The 18703-nt window shown below is 49.8% G+C and overlaps 1 protein-coding gene across 1 annotated transcript in view; it reads left to right on the top strand.

The window, feature by feature from the left end:
- Positions 1-17253, top strand: part of LOC144728028 (E3 ubiquitin-protein ligase TRIM33-like) — a 32310-nt gene extending 15057 nt beyond the window's left edge. The window contains exons 9-21 of the mRNA XM_078607239.1: positions 213-350; positions 1333-1499; positions 1886-2050; positions 2511-2636; positions 3185-3347; positions 3781-3853; positions 4846-5107; positions 5832-5934; positions 6150-6306; positions 7002-7140; positions 7772-7846; positions 8230-8382; positions 8720-17253. Coding sequence (XP_078463365.1) covers positions 213-350; positions 1333-1499; positions 1886-2050; positions 2511-2636; positions 3185-3347; positions 3781-3853; positions 4846-5107; positions 5832-5934; positions 6150-6306; positions 7002-7140; positions 7772-7846; positions 8230-8382; positions 8720-9259 — 2261 coding nt within the window. The 3' untranslated portion in view covers positions 9260-17253. The remainder of the gene's footprint in view (positions 1-212; positions 351-1332; positions 1500-1885; positions 2051-2510; positions 2637-3184; positions 3348-3780; positions 3854-4845; positions 5108-5831; positions 5935-6149; positions 6307-7001; positions 7141-7771; positions 7847-8229; positions 8383-8719) is intronic.
- The last annotated feature ends 1450 nt before the right edge of the window (positions 17254-18703 follow it).

Genomic DNA, 18703 nt, shown 5'->3' on the forward strand with positions numbered 1-18703 from the left:
GCTGCCCAGAATTACTGCCCACTGCTGCTTCCCACGGCTGCTGCTGACTGCTATTGCCCACTGCTGCTACCCACTGTTGCTGCCCACTGTTGCTTTGTTCTGCTGCTTCGCAATGCAGCTGCACACTGCTGATAAGGATATACGGGGGATTTTTTGCCTGTGTATACATATATGCGTATACATGTGTGTGTATGTATGTGTGCGTGCCACAGGAACATTGGTGATGGAGAACCCTGTGACTGGGCCCGGGAGGGATGCACCCCAATCTTACATGACCAATCAGAGTGCGGGGAGCATGGCTCCACCCTCGGCAGAGGCTGGAGCCGGCAGTGGCGGTGGGGCACAGCCGGGTGAGTTGCGTGACCGTTGGCAGAGCCCTGCGGCCAATCACTCTAAAATGCGCCCCATCTCAGAGTCTATGCGCGATTATGTCTTGTCCCTCTGCATGGGAGACTGTCTAAGCATTACTGGCTGTTGTAGGCTTGGGATGCAAGGTGGCCCAGAAGATTTGCAGTCCTGCAATAGTTGCTTGAAACGATATGTGCGGAGAGTTGAGTGTCACCCCCTCGTGTGCGTGTTGGTGGGTTATCTCCCGCACGAATCCAAACTCATTCATGGAATTGGCTGAACATCCCAAATAGCTGCACCCTTGTCAAAAGAGTCTGCACACTCTACGAATATTTCCTGGATAAACGATGTTTGTTATTAAGCTATGGTTAGCATCATTGTCATGATGTCATGCTGATGTTGATAATGTTCATAATACGATGCTGGCAGGTATGATTATAGTTGATATACGGATTGCGACGGTGCTGATGATGGTAACGTTGCTGATGATATTGATGGCACTGGTGAAGATGTTAATAACGATGCTGGTAATTATGATGGTAGTGATTGCTGATGGTAATGGTGATATTATTTATCGTAATTTGAAATGACCTAGATGAAGACTGACACTGGTGTTGATGACAATGGTTGTAACATAAATGGTTGTGCCGTTGTTGATGTTGATGGTAGAGATCATGATGATAATGATGACAATGTTGGTGGTAGGGACTGATGCTGATTGTGGTGATGACATTGACATCGATGATGATAATGATAACTATGGGAATGGTGACTGACACTGATGGTGTTGATGGTGCTGATGATTATGCTGGCAATGATACAGCAGTGGCAAGCCATTTCCGACTGTTAATTCTAGTATTGATGACATCGACGAAGATGACGATGGCGATGATGCCTTTAACAATGATGATGGTCGTGGGATGATGTCAGATGGTGGCAGTCGTGAGGGTGCGTGATCATGATGGCGGCGATGTTTTTGGTCAGGCCAAATCAACCTGGCGCAGCTCCGCCTGCAGCACATGCAGCACCGCCTGAGCCGCCTGGCCGCCTCCATCAGGCAGCCGTCCTCCCAGCATGCACCGCAACGACCGCTCACCTCCGTCCACATGGTCAACCAACAGCCAATCATCCTGCAATATCATAGTGCACAGGTAACCCACGCAGCACATGAATGACGCTTATTATTATTATTTCTAATAGCAAAAATATTTCTACCATGTTATCGAGATTATCAGATCCACTTTCCCCCTCCACCCCTGTATTTTGAAGCAGAAGTTGGGGGATGCATCTTCTAATCGGGTATACGCTTTGTCTGCAGAGCGTCACGTGATCACAACTGATATACGAGTGCTTTGGATTACAAACACGTTTCCGGAACCAATTATGCTCTCAATCCAAGGTTTTACTGTATGTGTTTAATAGGTCCTCGCTATAACAGTACCTGTCCCAGTAGTCTGCTAAAGACTTTCGGTGGGGCGGGGGATCTTTGTCTTCTATGTAACTGTGGTACCCCTGTGTCTCCCTACCCACCACACAGCCCCCCAGGCTGGTCACCCTGCCCCCCACTTCACGGGGGCCCCCCTGCGGACCCCTACCCAACCCGCTGCAGCAGCTGCAGCAATTCTCCACGGGATCCATTCCCGGGGGGTCAGCGCCATCACACTCCAGCCAGCAAGGGGTACCCCCCCAACTCATGCGGCAGGTGAGACATGATTGGGGGACACGGGGGGTTGGGGGGGATGGAGGGTGGGGGGGATGGAGGGTGGGGGGGGGGGGTCCACCTCACGACAGCCAACTGGTGGGGGAGGGGGCACATAGGGGGCACATTTACGTGTGGTTTTGTGTGTATGTGGTGTTGTGTGTGTGTTTGTGGTGTTGTGGTTAGCATGCTGTGTTACGAACCCGGCTACCTGAGTTCGATTCCCACTCACAGCCATCCACAGTGAGGATTATTTGAATTAATACCTAGTGCTTTGCGTAAACATCACCACTGGGGAGGCAAAGGTGGCCAGGCGTGGTGCTGGCCACGCACCCACCCACCAACCCCTCCCCCCCCCCCCCCCCCGTGCCGGCCTTCATAGGTGCTTGCTAACAGCACTTGCCCCAACATTCTGTTCAGGCTCTACGGGGGATCTTTATCTCTGTTTGTGCTCCTTTTGCAGCACTCTGTCGGGGGTGGGGGACCTGGACCCCCGGGTGGCTCCCACCTCTCCATGGGTCTCTCGTCAATCCCGTCCGTCACTAACCCCGAAAACCTACCCACGGTACCCGACATCCCTCCCATACAGGTGAGCTCGTGGGCACCTGTCCACACACACACTAAATACAGCTGCTCCGTCAGTAGCCTTGCTTACGAGCACTTATTAAAAGCTGGCTCGGCACTCTGGGGGGGGGGGGTGGTGTGTGGTTAGCACCATGCTCAGCCAACTTTGTCTCCCCGGTGTCGATGTTTTGACACGCTGCGTTATTGTTTCTCTTTTAATGCCGAGTCAACCTGGCAGAGGCCCAGGACCGGTTCATTTATCACTCACTTCGCCGTGACTAAGACTCAAATTCGGGTGACTGGCTTTGTAGCACGGACGCGCTGGTAGCCACCAAACCGCCGCTCCCTCCCTCACCATATATATATACATATTACTCGGGATTGTTTTTTTTTACTTAAATAGTTTTTGACTTAAAAATTACAGACGTTTGACTCTTAAGGACATGCATGTCTGTGAATGTGAACGAGTCACTGCGTACGTATCCACGCGGGCGCGTGTGTGTGTGTTTGTGTGTGAAGCGAGATTGGTGAATCACTCCCCCCCCCCCCCCCCCCCACTGTATCCTCTCACAGCTGGACGAGTTTGGCGGCATGCTGCTGATGCGAGATGGGCCCCCTCCCGGCCACCTGTCCCACGGCACCACGGCCGCCCACCTCTCCTCCCCGGGGTCAAGCTCGCAGTCGCCCCATCCTCCGCCGGTGCAGTCGCCAAACCTGGGTGCATCGCACCTGCACGGTAATTTTGAACCGCGGTTGTGCCAGGGGGTGGCGCAGCGACGGCAAGGTGGGGCGCAGTGGGAACATTGGTGCCTCACAGCGGTGAAGGGACCTGGGTTCGACTCCAGACTCGGGCACCTCTGCGTGGAGTTTGTTCGTCCCCTGTTCTCGGTGACCCGAGTTCAATTCCCGCTCACAGCCACCAACACCAGTGAAGATTATCTTAACCGGTCCTGGGCCTCCCCTAAATCGGCTCGGCCTCAAATGAGCACCTGGTCCGGTGTGTAAACATCGCCACTCGGGAAACAAAGGTGGCCGGGCGCGGTGCTGGTCACCCACCCCTCCTCGTGTGCCGTGCCAGCCTTAATAGGTGATCGCTAACGGCACTTGCCCTGACAGTCTGTTAAGGCTATATGGGGGGGGGGGGTCTTTGTTTGTCTGTGCCAACACAGGGGCCGTCAACTCCACGTCTCACATGGCTCCCGTTCGACCCTCAAGTGCCTCCAGTAACGGCAGCCGAGCCAGGTACCATCACTCACCCCCTCGGGCTGTCACTGCTGCTCATCGTCCTTCTCCTCGCGCTGTCTGTGTGTGTGCCAGTCGTGCTCATGCCTGTGTTTGTATACCTGTGCGTGCGAGTGTATTTGTGCGTGCCTCCGTGTGTGCGCGCGCGTATTTGTGCATGTGTTCCTGTGTAATCCAGCAGTGAATGTTGACAAAGGATGGAACATTATTATTGCTCTTGGTGTTACATCACGCCCCAAAACGCGCCGAACGCCGCTCAGTTCCGCGGCCTGTGCACGACATATGTTCCCAATTGCCCTCCCATAAAATAGAACATTTAAGAAGATGAAAAAATCCAGTTTCTTTTACTCATTATTTATTTTATTTACTACTTACTTTTCTTATGCTATTCGTTGCACACGGTTACACTTTATTTTGCTCGGTCGGTATCAGCCACCGAGGTTGTCACAGGGTTTGTTTTCTCTTTCCTGTTGCTGTACGCCCCCCTGTGCCGTTCCCGTCCCGTTGTAATGTGCACCGATGCACTACTTTATCGAGGGCAATATTGGTGCGTAAAATACATATTGATTGATTTACTAAACGTTCTTCTATGCTGCAAATCCAAGACTGCCAATTCCTAATGTATGTTCACGCTCGGCACGCCAAGCTGCTTAGCCACCCTGATACAGCCCAACAGAAACCAAAATAATTCCCCGCGCAATGCCAGTCACGCCGTAGGGAGGCCTTCATCCAGCAGTGGCTTGACGAAGGGGCCTCCCAGATTTAATTACTATTTCAAATAAAAATTAATATTTCGAGTTAAAGCTTTCGTGACTGCAGGGATTCATCTTCTTGGTTCTTTCGGTAAAGTCACGTCGAATGGAAATAATAAAAGAAAAGATGTTTTATTTAATTGTATTTATTTATTTATTTCCATTCTACGTGACTTTACCGAAAGAACCAAGAAGAAAAATTAATATGTTAACGAGCGGTTATTTTTGCGTGTCCAACAGTGCCATGGGCGATCCGCTGGACCACATTTCCATCGTGAAGGTGGAGCAGGTCTACGTGAAGCAGGAGCCCGGCACCACCGCCAGCCACGGCAACGCCTGCCGCCACTCCTCCCCACCGCCGCCACCGCCGCCGCCGCAGCAGCAGCAGTCGCAAGGCAGCGGCAGAAGCAGAACTGCAGGTGGCTCGACAAAAACGACAAGCACCACCAAAGTGCGCATCAAGCCGGAAGGCAGCACGCCCAGCAAGCGGCGCTCCTGCATGGTGAGGCTGGCTGGGGGGGAGCGGTGCGTGTCGCAGTTGCCAAAGCGAACGGTGCTGTGTGGCACTCGTGTGTGTGTGTGTATCTTCTTGGTTCTTTCGGTAAAGTCACGTAGAAGGGAAATAATAAAATAATAAAAATAAAACATTCTAAAATTATTCTCACGACGTTTCGGCCACAACGCAAGCAGCCGTCTTCAGGTGGAGAACAGGTCTGCCTTTATTATGTTTTATTTTATTTACCGAAAGAACCAAGAAGATGAATCCCTGCAGTCACGAAAGCTTTAAATCGAAATCGTGTGTGTGTGCATATTTTTTTATCTGGCCGGGCGGTTCAAAATGTCAAGAGCGCTGAGCCTGGCACTTTCAGTGGCAGCATGAATCAGTGCTGCTCCATAATGTCCCAACCATGGGTCACTTGAAGGGATCAATGAAATGTCTGTATGATGTCCACTTGTGCAGATGGTTCTCTACCACAAAGGGTTGCACTGCTTTGTGTACTTTTTAAATGTTTTGTTCATCTCTGGAATTGATGCCGGTAGCACCGATGAGGATGAAATTTAGAAAATAGATTTAACTATTATTTGTAAATAAACAGACAATCGCTGATCCCTCAACGGACGGCATCTTTGTTTCTTCTTGCATGCGTGAACCCGACACTCACCGCGTGTGTGCCCCTGCGTTTGTGTTTGGTTTTATGCTTCCCCCTACGCGGCGATGGTGGAAGCTCGGTTCTCGCGGGTCAAGCCTCACGCCCCCGACCTCTAACCCCGGCTCGGCTGAGGGGGCTGGGGGAGTGACGAGCGGCAGCACAGGAAGAGGGGGAACAGGTGGGAGCCGATCGCGGAATCTTCACTTACACTTTCTCGTCCCAATTAGTTTCGTTCATTAAATTATACTCGGTTTTTAAAGTCGGTTGGATGGTAACAATGTAAGCTTGCTTGCAAACCTCTTAAACCTGCTCACACAGCAAACACATATAAAATGCATTTATTCGAAAATTCTGTCCTTGAGCGCAATGGCAATATGTTTTGTGCGTGGCAAGGCGGCGGGGGCGAGGCAAACGCCTCGGCGGACGACGACGACCCGAACGAAGACTGGTGCGGTGTGTGTCAGAACGGAGGAGACCTCCTCTGCTGCGAGCGGTGCCCCAAGGTCTTCCACCTGAGCTGCCACGTGCCGGCCCTGCTCTCGTTTCCCACGTGAGTGGGCTCGCGGTCTGGTTTGGGCGGGTTCGGGTTTGCGGATTTGGGCGGGTGCGGGCGGGCGGATTTTGGGCGGGTGGATTTGGTTGGGTTCGGGCGGGCAGATTTGGGCGGGTGGATTTGGGTGGGTTTGGGCGGGTGGATTTGGTTGGGTTCGGGCGGGCAGATTTGGGCGGGCAGATTTGGGTGGGTTTGGGCGGGTGGATTTGGTTGGGTTCGGGCGGGCAGATTTGGGCGGGCGGATTTGGTTGGGTTCGGGCGGGCAGATTTGGGCGGGTGGATTTGGTTGGGTTCGGGCGGGCAGATTTGGGTGGGTTTGGGCGGGTGGGTTCAGGCCGGGCGTGTTTTGGCGGGTTCTGGGCGGGTTTTGGCGGGTAGGCACGGCCAGGGGTGAGTGGTCGGGTGAGCGGGAGGGTGAGCAGGGGGGGCGGGTCAGTAAGAGGGCAGGTGAGCGAAGAGGGCGGGTGAGCGAGTGATCGGGTGTGTGAGCGAGCAAATTAATATGTACTCTCATGTGCTCGCTTTTGCGCCCCCATTGCTGGTGTTTACACACGTGTTCACGGTTGTCCGCTTCGGTCTAGAAACCGTGTGTTGTCATTATTATGATATTGCTGCTTTTGTTAATGAGTGTTATCTCTGCTCCCCCGCTGCTCACCGCTGCTCACCGCTGCTCACCGCTGCTCCCTGCTCAGCGGGGAATGGCTGTGCGCTTTCTGCCGGAGCGTGGGGAATCCAGAGATGGAGTACGACAGCGAGGATCAGCAGCATGGGCTGGACGGGAAGCGCAAGACCCTGCTGCCCTCTCCGGGGCTCTCCGGGCCCGACCAGCGTGTACGCACGCAACAGAGATCACCCGTATAGCCTTAACTGACTTTTGTGGCAAGTGCTGTTGGCGAGCGCCTTTTGTGAAGGCCGGCCACGGCACACGAGAGGTCAGGTGGTCAGCACCTTGCCTGGCCGCCTTTGTCTCCATAGTGGCGATGTTTACATATTGCACCAGGTACTCATTTGAGGCTGAGTTGACCTAGGGGAGGCCCAGGACCCATTCCTGTATTCTGTACTGGTATTGGCCCTGAGTGGAAGTCGCATTCGGGTTACCGAGCTCGTAGCGCAGCGTGCTAACCGCTGTACTACCACTCCCACTACACTAACACATGTACAATGACAAAGATCCTCTGTGTAGCCTTTGACAGTCTGTTGAAGAAAGTGCTATTAGAGAGCACCTGGTGAAGGCCGGCACAGCACACACAGGGGGTGGGTGGCCATCTGCACGTGATCACAAGCACGCATGGTCACACAGATGCCAAGGCACGTGATCAGAGACACGCTCAAGCTTTACATCGGAAGTCACGGCTGAAGCGTTTCAGTGCAACTGTATACCCACGCTCGCGTGTGTTTTTTTGAGTTTACGCTGGCGTGTGTATCCGTGTCTGTGCATGTGTGTGTGTGTGCTTGTGTGCAGAAATGTGAGCGGCTGCTTTTGCACCTGTTCTGCCACGAGCTGAGTGCGGCGTTTCACGAGCCCGTCAGCCACTCGGTACGCAGCCCGATACACTCACCCTGCGCGCGTGTGTGTGTGTGCACCATAAGTTGAGGGCAGAGCTCCTGTCCTGTTAACAGCCCTAGACCAGTGGTGGAAATTTCACATTCCTGTGGCGAATGCGAGTTTATCCATCGGATAACCCCCATTGACTTGCTCAAAAAACGGCACTCATCTTATCGACTCCGGAGGGATTGTGAGTCTACGTGCCATGCTCCCCCCCCGCCCATCCTCCCCAACCATGATATGTCCACAGTTGGTCGTGTAAACGCGGTGTAGACATGGACGTTTGTGCGCTAACGCATGCGTGTGTGTGTGTGTACATGTCTGTGTGTGTTTGCGTGCGTGCACGTGTGTTTGCGTGCGTGCACGCTCTCCAGGTGCCTAGCTACTATAAGACGATCCGCAAGCCCATGGACCTGTCGACCATCAAGCTGAAGCTGCAGAAGAAGCACATGGATCACTACCACACTCCCGCCGAGTTCGTGAGCGACGTGCGGCTCATCTTCAAGAACTGCGCCAAGTTCAACGAGGTGACTGGTCTCTGGCGCTTTCGCCGTTGTCGCGTTCATCGCAGGAGCAATCCTCGTCGTGGTTTGCGCAATCGTCACAACCAGTGATCGTTGCCATCATCACCGCCGTGTTAATCTTCTTTGACGCCCATTGCGCCAGGAACTGGAACCCGCGCCCCCACACTCGAGTAAAGCAAAGAGGTTTCCCCTTTCTGTACCCTGTTAACCAAAACCATCCCTTCCCTCCATGCCCTATTAACGAGAACCATTCCTTCCCCCCCCCCCATGCCCTATTAACCGTAATCGTGTCTTCGTGCGTGCCCCCCCTCCCCCGCGTGTCTCTCTGTTGTGTGCGCAGCCTGACTCGGAGGTGGGCCGTGCGGGCCTGTCCGTCCTGTCCTTCTTCGAGGAGACGCTCTCCCGGCTTTACCCGCAGCTGTGCGTGCCCACCACGCCGGCGGGCGTGTTCGGCGCAGACGGCCCTCCCACCTCGTCGGCGTCATCGTCGGCGTTGACGACGGCGGCGGCGGCGCCGCCACCGTCGCCGCCGCTGCCGCCGTCGTTGCTGTGGCTGTCGTCGTCTCCGCCGCCGCCGCTGCCGCTGCCACCCACGCCTCTTCGCTCGGCCTCGTCCTCTTCCTCGTCGCCTCCACGGCCGTCGTCGGTGCCGTCGCCGAACCCGGCCAGCGCCACCTCCTCCGTGCCGACCTTCGCCGCCGCCGTCCCCCTCGGCGGAGGAGGGCCGGGAGGGAAGAAGAAGGGCGGACGGCGGAAGCTGAACAACAATGACGATGACTATCACGACGACGGGGAAATCGAGACGTCTGACGAGGACTTTGAGCCTCGGCGGAAGAAGCGTGCGGGGCGCGTGGATGAGAAGCCGGTTCACATCAGGTGATGGAGGAGCGCAGTTTGACTCGGGGTCCGCTGAGTGGCTTCGGCGGCCTGGGGGGCCGGGGGGGGCGGCACGCCGTGTGTGCGAGCATGCGTGGGGTGATGTCAGCTCTTCATTGTGATCCAGCCGGCCGGGCCATAAGAGATTCATTGGCTCGATAGTAGATTGATTCACGTGGGGAATCGGTGTTGAGTTGCATTAAGATTGAGTCCGATAGGGGGACGTGTGTAGATTTGCTTTGTATTCGTTTGTATCGTTACCACCGGCACTCAAGTTTTGACACGCAACATGACCATGAAGTGAGTAATTGTAGTAAATACTGTTACAGGCTAATGCTGCCACGTGGGGGTATGCATTAACTAAAGCTTTGCATTTTAACTGCAATGTTACTTTTAACTCGGCCCATCAACCCTAGAGGGTCGATATAATATGTCCCGCTTTGTGGGGGAAGTGAAAAGTAGTTGTCCAATGAATAGCCTTGCTCCCCCACCATAGTAATGTGGAATTCTCAGCCACGTCTCAGGGCTGAACACTGGAGATTTAAACAAAAACCCTGGTCTTACTCGCCTGCGAAAGTATCTCGCTGGGAATGTATTCTTTCAGAAACATAACAAAACGGTACTTGCTTAATTTTAATGGGCCACTTGCAGACCCGGAAGAAAGTTCACTTTTAATCACGGTGTTCATGGGAACAGGTTTAACGATGTACGTGGTTACGTGGGTGTTGTTTGACCATGCTTCACTTCACTGGTCGGTACGGGTTAGGGAAGGGCTGGGCGCATAGAGTTCAACATTTCCCTCTGCTGCCTAGCACGTGGCCCCACAGCCTATAACGCCTGTTATGCACCGCGGCGCGCTATCCAGTCTCGGCCCTGAATAAGCGTCTTGAGATCTGACGAAATGGGCCGCACATTCCAGACGGGCTAAGGCCTACTCCTGTAAATGATCAACGCGTTTGTGACCCGATGCCTTGAGACTCAATCCAGTGCACCATTTAAACAATTACAGCGGCACGTCACTAGCCCCGACACTGACATCGCTTGCGCAGGGTCGATGTGTGTGACGTGAAAGTGGGTTCAGATTCATGTAGGGTTTGAAACTGAAAGGTTTTTTTTTTCCCCCACAAATAATTAAACTAGTCCCACACTTTGTTGGTGCTATTTTGTTTTTCTTGACGTTTTATTCACAATTTATTTTTTATTTTATTGATAACGTTTCTTTAGATTAACTAGTCTAATTAAATGTATATTTTCTTGTTATCAATGAACCATTGTATTTTACTCAACCAGATAAAAATCATCACATGTTCAGTTTTAAATACTATTTTGACGTATATTTATTATTTACAAAACATACTTTTAAACGCTACCATTAAAATTGTGACCTTGATTTCACGTTTAGTTATTTTACTATCTTTTATAATTTGTTTATGTTTAGGATATCTATTTTTAAAAAAAGGTAATATAATCACCATTCATTTGAAATTCATAATTTTGTGTATTTTTCTTTTGCTAAATTTGATCAAGTTTCTATTTAATGTTCCCAAAATTCACTCACTCATGTAGCGAAATTTAAATGTTACCGCTGTTTGCGATATGTGTGGACCGAGCGATTTTTTTTTTTTTGTGTGTCGCAGTGAGTCTGCCACAACGCTGTGAACCCAGCGACGAGAGTTCAGCCGCCAGCCACGGCTAACATCAGTGGGCGAGTGATATCTGAAGCATTCCCGGGGCTCGCCTTTCACCAGCCAAGCACTGCCAAGTGCGGTGTGGTCAAACAACCCCTAGTATGGTCAAACAAACCCCTATGACACGGTGCGGCATTCATCCAGCAGTGAATCGGCAAAGAGCTGAACACGACGATTCATTTTACAAAGTTGTCAAATGTTATCGTTGTGAATCCAAAACTGCCATCTCCCACGTTCAACTACTGTATCGTCACACTCGGCATGCGAATCTGCTTGGTGACCTAGTACAGCCCAACATATTTTCCAAAACTCGACACCATCGTTGCACAGCCAATCGCTGCCCATCCGAGAATATCACCGTCCCGAGGCTCATCGTGGTGCGTCTCTACACCTTCCTGAAGCGGAGTGGTTGTACAACCACATTTATCCAAAGCAGCTTTCCAACTGGGTCCCGAGCAGGGTTCGCAAACACCTCTCTTCATCCAGCAGCGGGGTGGAGAATGGTTGCCCGCTATGACGAGCAAGCGACGCCCACCGGCAAAACAAGACTTTTCTCGCAAGCGACCGGTTGTGATTCGGATGGAGCGAGTCAAACTGTTTCCGGCGGCAGTGGCGGCAGCGTAAATTCCACATTCCTTTGGCAGGAGACAAATTTGTCTGCATGACCACCGCCTCCGACGTCACGCAAAGCGACACACGTGTTATCGGCCCTGGAAGGACTGCGGTGGTAATAATGACGATGTCAGTGCTTTGATGTTACCGGCGACCGGGAATTGAATCCCGCTGTATATATTTGTGTTTACTTGTGAATACCGATGCTCAGTCGTGGGTTTCAATCCAAACAAACAAAACGCTTATGACGGAACGATACCTGTTTCACGCTGAACCAGAAACGGTCGATGTTCCGACTGAGAGGCCTTGCTCAAAAGGGCTCGCATCATCACCAGGATCCCAAGCCTTCTGCTCAGCGAAGATTTAAACAAACACAAGACTTGTGGAACCCATTGCCGGTCCGACGGCGCAAATGTCCATAGACCTTGGTGAACGAATGGATATTTAAATGCACCAGCGGCAGATTCCACTGATATTTACGGAGAAAGATCAATCGTGTATGTGTGCATGTGCGAACGGTGTATATTTATGTATATATTAGGGATGTATTCCTGATTTAATGATCCTGGACATTGAGAGTTTTGGATCCGTAAAAAAGGGAAATCTGATCGTTGCAAAAATGTGATTTCACATAAAAGTGACTTCATTTATTTGTGTTACGAAGTGATGTCACTTCCATGCTTTTCCTGCCAAAAGTGCCAGCGTTTAGACGTTAGGTGATGTGACTTGTGGGTAAATTATTTAAATATAACAATTGTTTAATTCAAGTTTTTGTTTAACTGTTGGAATTTTACGTAAAAAAAATTACTAACGTTTAAAATTATTAAAGAGGACTTAATTTTGTGCATAAACAATAAAAGTTATTCAAGTGGAATAATGTTCTATTATACGATATGAAATAAAATTTGCAAATTGCCCCTAGTCCAAAAGTCATCTAAGAACGTGGAATGATAAGCTCATCCCTAATATATGTATGTATGCACATGGCAGCTGAAGTGCATTGTTGGTTGTTAGAGATTCTGCATCTGTTGCGTGACTTAGTGGATTTTAAACGAGCATTCTATTTGGATTTGTAAAATATTGTTTATATTTATCACCATTCAGTGGGATTGGCCAACGTGACGACGGGGGTTCTGCATCTGACGAAGTGATGAGGTTTCTGTACCGGATGGAGTCAGGGTTTTAGATTTTGAATGTCACGGATTTCGTATGGAAATTAAACGAGGGTTCTAGTATCGGATAGTTAGCCGTGACCAGTAATTCACAACCAGATTTTCATAGCTGGTTTAATTTCCTTCCGTTGAGCCAACAGATAGCGGATGTATCACTCTAGCTGTTTCGTGTATGTACGTATCTACTGGATTCTTCGGATTATGATGCACATTCCCCCCCCACCCTCCAATATTTTGAAGCCAAAGTTGTGGGAGTGTATCTTGCAATGAGGGGAATTCGTGTCTTGTGCAATGCACGTGTTGTAACACAGCCGTTCAGAATAATTTTCCGGAAGGCAGTTCCTCCATAGCGATCCGTGACCACGCAATGGACAGAAGACGTGACCGGCCATTCAGAATCCACATCCAGAGGGGCGTCTCTTCACCCCCCCCCGCCACCGCTATATTAAATTGGTGCTAATAGTTCTATACATGGGAGACAGCTCTCCACGGTACACAGCTGATAGCGCCACTCGGCAACTGATCGCAGTGTCTCGCGCGCGTCCTCTCCTTCACTCGAGCGAGTGCGTTATTGACGGGAGACATCTCGTGTCTGTTGGGGGGGAGGGGGGGTCTGCTTTGGAAAGTTGCCACCGCGGCCAGTCGCGATTGGTGCTGTGGCTGACGGTGGGCGGCCATCGGATTATGTTAGCGGGGTGTTGAGATGGCCGAGCGGTTGCGAGTTTGCCCCCTGTCGCAGAGGTTCGCGGTTCTAACCCCCCCCCCCCCCCGGCCGTCCGGGTTAACACTGCTGCTGTTCTAACTGTGAAATATTTGCCGCCTGCTTCACGGGGGAAGTTAAAGACGTTTGGAAAAAAGGGGGAGGGAGGCCTTGTGTGCCAGTGGTAATGAACCAAATGTGAAAAGGTGACTTAATATCTGAATTGAGTAAAGCAGCCGTAACATTCGCCCCCCCCTACCGGCAGACGAATGCCCACTTTCAATCCGGTGCTGTGTTCACCTTGTGCCACACAGGACGAACTGCCATCAGGGGGTCGCTTAAAGACGTTTGTTACCTTATGGGCACAATTTAAATGCAAGTTGTTGGTATTGCGTTGATGGGCGCGACATAGCCATGAGCAGAGAATCGGGACGAATAGGGTCAGGGGTCAGGGTTAGTGGCAAGAGTTTGGGCCAGGTTCACCCATTGGTTGAAGCGGTATTTCTCGCGGCCGTTTGGCTGCCGTGACTGGACCAGTAATACTGGATATTTTTCGATTTAAAGCTTTCGTGACTGCAGGGATTCATCTTCTTGGCTCTTTCGGTAAAGTCACTTAGAATGGAAATAATAAAAATAAAACATAATAAAATTTCGATTTAAAGCTTTCATGACTGCAGGGATTCATCTTCTTGGTTCTTTCGGTAAAGTCACGTAGAAAGGAAATAATAAAATAATAAAATAAAACATAATAAAATTTCGATTTAAAGCTTTCGTGACTGTAGGGATTCATCTTCTTGGCTCTTTCGGTAAAGTCACTTAGAATGGAAATAATAAAATAATAAAAATTTTACATAATAAAATAATTCTCACGACGTTTCGGCCACAACGCAAGCAGCCGTCCTCAAGTGAAGACCAGGTCTATGTGACTTTACCGAAAGAACCAAGAAGATGAATACTGGATATCCCAAGCACCATCCCGAGGCAGCCACCACGCTAAGGCTTTCCGAGGTTGACCAGTTCACCCTCGTTCAGATACATGCTGGTCTTGCCTGATAGCTGAACCGTTCGGCGCACAGCTCTCAGAGCATTGGTTCATATGAATCGGAGCTCCCTTTGTTACGTAGTAGAACAACAACGGCTGCCATTCGACGCGAGGTGCCGGTGATCACACCACAGCATTTGCATCAGGCTCGGTGAAACAACCAGTGTCTCATCAGTTTGGATCCGCATTACCATTTGGGACACAAGATCCTAATTGAATCGGCGCTCTACGATATGGAGGACACAGACATAGTGGTGGTGATTGAGAAAGGAGGTGGTGGTGGTGGCCGAGCAAGTGATAGTGGTGATAGAAGAGGCGGAGGGGAAGGAGGTGTTGGGGTTCAGGCCAGCTTGAGTAGTCTGTCGATGTTGGTGCCATTGCTGTGGCATTTTGACACTGAAGAACTGAATGTCTTTGCTCAACGTCACAATAATCCCTTGTTTTCTAAGTAAGTGTACCCTGGTCTGTGTGGACACGTGTGTAAGGGCATGTCTATCTGTGTGTGTGTACCTGTTTGTATCCGAGTGTGAATACTGCACCTTGGTGTGCGTGTACAAATCTGCGTGTGTTGTGTTTTGACGAGTAGCTATGTGGCATTCTATTCCATTTGTAATTGTGGTGCACTGGCCTAAGCCCTATCCTTTAACTCCACCACGTGACCGTGAATGTCGGTTGCTGTCATGAATCTCAATGGGGGGAAGAACACCCCCCCCCCATGATGGTCTATTTAGACATCACATCCGTTGGTTTGTGGATTTTTATGAATCCATTGCGCCCTTTTAATAAGCAGCAACCCCACCCCATTCAACACTAAGGGCTCTTCGCAAGCAACCTGCAAGCCCAGGAACGGAGGGAGAACACCCCCCCCCCCCCGTCTTTCAATTGACTTTCGATTTGCACGCGGAAAGTCGCTGCAAATTTCACCTGTGCGCTGTAAATATACCCCCGCGATGACGGCACTGGAGCGCTACGACTGGTCGCTTGGAAAGTGTGATTCGTTTTGTCAACAGGTTGAAGTTCATTTTGGGGAGAGCCCCCTCCAACCTCCCCCCCACTGATCCGAACACGGCCATCGTTGTCCGAGTCGTCGTCGGGGCTGGCAGTGATTTTATGGGGAGAGAAAGGGAAATTACAGAGGAGCAAAAACGAAGTTTATAACATGTTGACCAATGCCGCGTAGAGGTCGGCTGCGTAGGAGTCTGTAATAAGGCAGATTTGGCGAACATTTTGGATTATTAACGAGCCGACGTTAGAAATGTTTTTTTACTGTCGAGGTGCGTTCGTGCGTGCTTAGCCAGTGTTATGAGTGGCATCCACCTCATGTACACGAATGGTGAATGAGTAAAGAAACGATGAGTGACGTGGCTTGGGAATACATTTAACCTTTTCATGCCGCCTGGTTAAAACGACACGAATCGTAATGTAAATAAATAAACGGCAAGTTTGAAAGTGACTTTTTTTTAAAACTGTGCTTAGTGTTTTGGCGCAAAAGTCCATTGCTGGCAAATTTTGGCCAGAATTTTTGTACCAAACTTGCGGTAAATTGCAGCACTTTTTCGCCAAACTGAAACCTTGTGTTGTTGTGGCCAGCTTGTAGCGTACCACTGCTAGACAAAGCCTCCCCATTCCCCAAGTTGCTCCCATCCTGTGAGGTCATTTTCAGAGCGTCACGTTCATTTCCAGCGAATGAGCCTTTCGGAAAAAGTAGAATTTTTTTGGATAAAAAAATAAGTAAGCATTTTCAAAACGTTAACTGGAGAATTTTTCTCGGTGATTGTATGTATGTTGAACTTATTTTGCGCCGAACGTAAGCCAGCCTTGCCGTGCTGAATAGGATGTTCTAATAGTTTCTACACCAAATAGAGAATACTTGTTTTTCCATCAACGTATGAATAATACATTTGCATTTTGTAAGATGTACATAACTGTCAAGGAGGAATATTGGGGGTGGTACTTCGCATCTCCGTTTGCTGTGGCTGGGCCCCAGTTGCCATGTAAGGTAGCCACTGTTGACTTCCTCCAAAGTGGTGCCTATTTTTATCAGAATCATATTTATACTGGAGGAATCCGATGAGCTATGAAGCTATTTCCCACAGATGTCCAGTAGGGGAGGCTAAGAACGTTACAACAGCAATACAAAACACGATAGTCCAAAGTCTAAGAAAGGTAAACATCACCCAAACACACAGAAATAAAACTAAACCATGCCAATCCTACCAGGCAAAGCTCACCAAAATATTAACTTATTTTTCAGAAGCGACCTGGCCAAGGTCGATAGCTCAATAAAGTGGCCCTATCATTTGGACATTTTTATAGCGGCTGAACATTATCTAAATAACTTTAATGCAATCCTTCTAGAAGGGATGTTGAACTGTAAAATTACGCTCCAGTTCTTATGAATGTTTTTGCAAAACGTGAACCCTTGACTCGAGTAAAAGTCGTTTTGGTAACTTTTCTTCGTAAAAAAATTGCTTGTAAATGTAAACACTTTTGAGTCTCGTTATTATTCCTAGATTCATTGTCGAGTTATTTTTTTATCGTTAATGTTTTTCTGTTTTATACGGTATTGCAACTTCGTCTAAATGTTTCTGCTCTTCTCAAAAGTGTTGGGATTGATTTGAGCGTTGAGCCTTTCAGAAAACGAGAAAAAGAAAAACAATCTGAAGCGTTTTTAAGTGAACTAGAAAAATAATGTCTTAATACAAGGCCCCAAAAAAATACTCAATGTTACTTTGTGCTTTGTAAGTTCACAGTTCAAGTTAATAAAGCAAATGGAAAACAACACACAACACCGATTCTCTTAATAACCTAAAGAATTGCCTTTTGTTTTATTCGTATCAAAAGCAGATTTTTTTTAATATGCGAGTTATCATCATCACGCGAACTCCGGTCATCCTCGCAGCGGCATTTGGCTAACGATCGAACAAAAAGGGTCACCGCATCACGTGCTTTCAGATGCGCTTCTGCGGCCGTCTGGAACGCTGTTCCGCTATTAGAAAGCCACTGGAGCAATGCACTTTTAAATCGAGATTGAAAGCTTATTTCTTTCGAACTGCCTTCTGTCTTTAGTTTGTTGTCCTTTACTCGCACCTCCGATTAGCACGGTTGGCTGCGTACAGTGTAAAAGAAGTTCAACATCCATACATGTGCCATGATCAATCCACTGCTAGGTGTACACCATATCCCTTGCACACGAGTCAATCCCTCGCATCACAACGCAATGTGTGCAAAGAGTTCATCGCTTTTCACTGAAATTATCCACCCCGATCCACTCTGTTTGGATACCTGCTTGAGGCTACTGGCCAGTACACGAACCAATATTTCCTGCTGGTGCGTTGGGCCTGAACCCATTGGTGGCCCTGTGCGAGGGAGGCTGTCTCGTGGGCACAATAAGGGGCCATCCATTTAGTAGGTACGCAAAAATCTGTCAACTTGACCCCTCCCTGTACTCACGTGAACTTTTTCACACACCCCCCCCAACCTGCGTGCGTACGCTTGACGCACCCCCCCCCCCCAATCCTATAGAACGGCCGATATTTAATCTATGCAGAAACGATCAAGGATTAATTATATTAACGTGTTTAAGCAAACAATCCACTACCGGCTGCATTAAATAATTAAGTTGCGTACCTTGGCCACTTATTTTGCCGAGCTGCGCGATAGCTGCAGTCAGGGGCACGGTGGCACACGAGTGACCTCTCCCAGTCCCACTTCTCCCCGTAGTACTTGTCTGACAGCTGAAGAAACTGAACTGTGGCTCATTTGAAGGCCAATGTAGACAAATGATTATCGAGGCTTCACCCCCCCCCCGTTTCCTATGCGTACGTACATTGTCAGTAGACCCCCCATACGCAAGCGAACGCATTTGGGTGAACCCCCACCCCCTCCATGCGTACGTACTAAATGGATGGCCCCTAACCTGGAGTCCCTGTCGTGCCAATCTGACCGGAAGGAGCTCCACGTGGATGATTCCTGGTGGTGCTGGCCAGGCCACATTCGGAAAGAGTGTGAGCGGTGGCCTTTGACCCTTGGTGCTCAGACTACTGGAGCAGTTCATTCTGGTGATAGGTACCTCTTTATCTTCTCGTCTTAGGCGAGATCTATAAATGATCATTGCTGTACTGTGGTTAATCGGCTGCCACTTACGAGCATATATGTTCATACTTCACTTCTGCAACAACCGGGGTATTCATCTTCTTGGTTCTTTCGGTAAAGTCAGGTAGAAGGGAAATAA

This window comes from Lampetra planeri, chromosome 27, assembly GCF_965212315.1.
Source record: "Lampetra planeri chromosome 27, kcLamPlan1.2.h2, whole genome shotgun sequence".
Taxonomy (NCBI): Eukaryota; Metazoa; Chordata; class Hyperoartia; order Petromyzontiformes; family Petromyzontidae; genus Lampetra; species Lampetra planeri.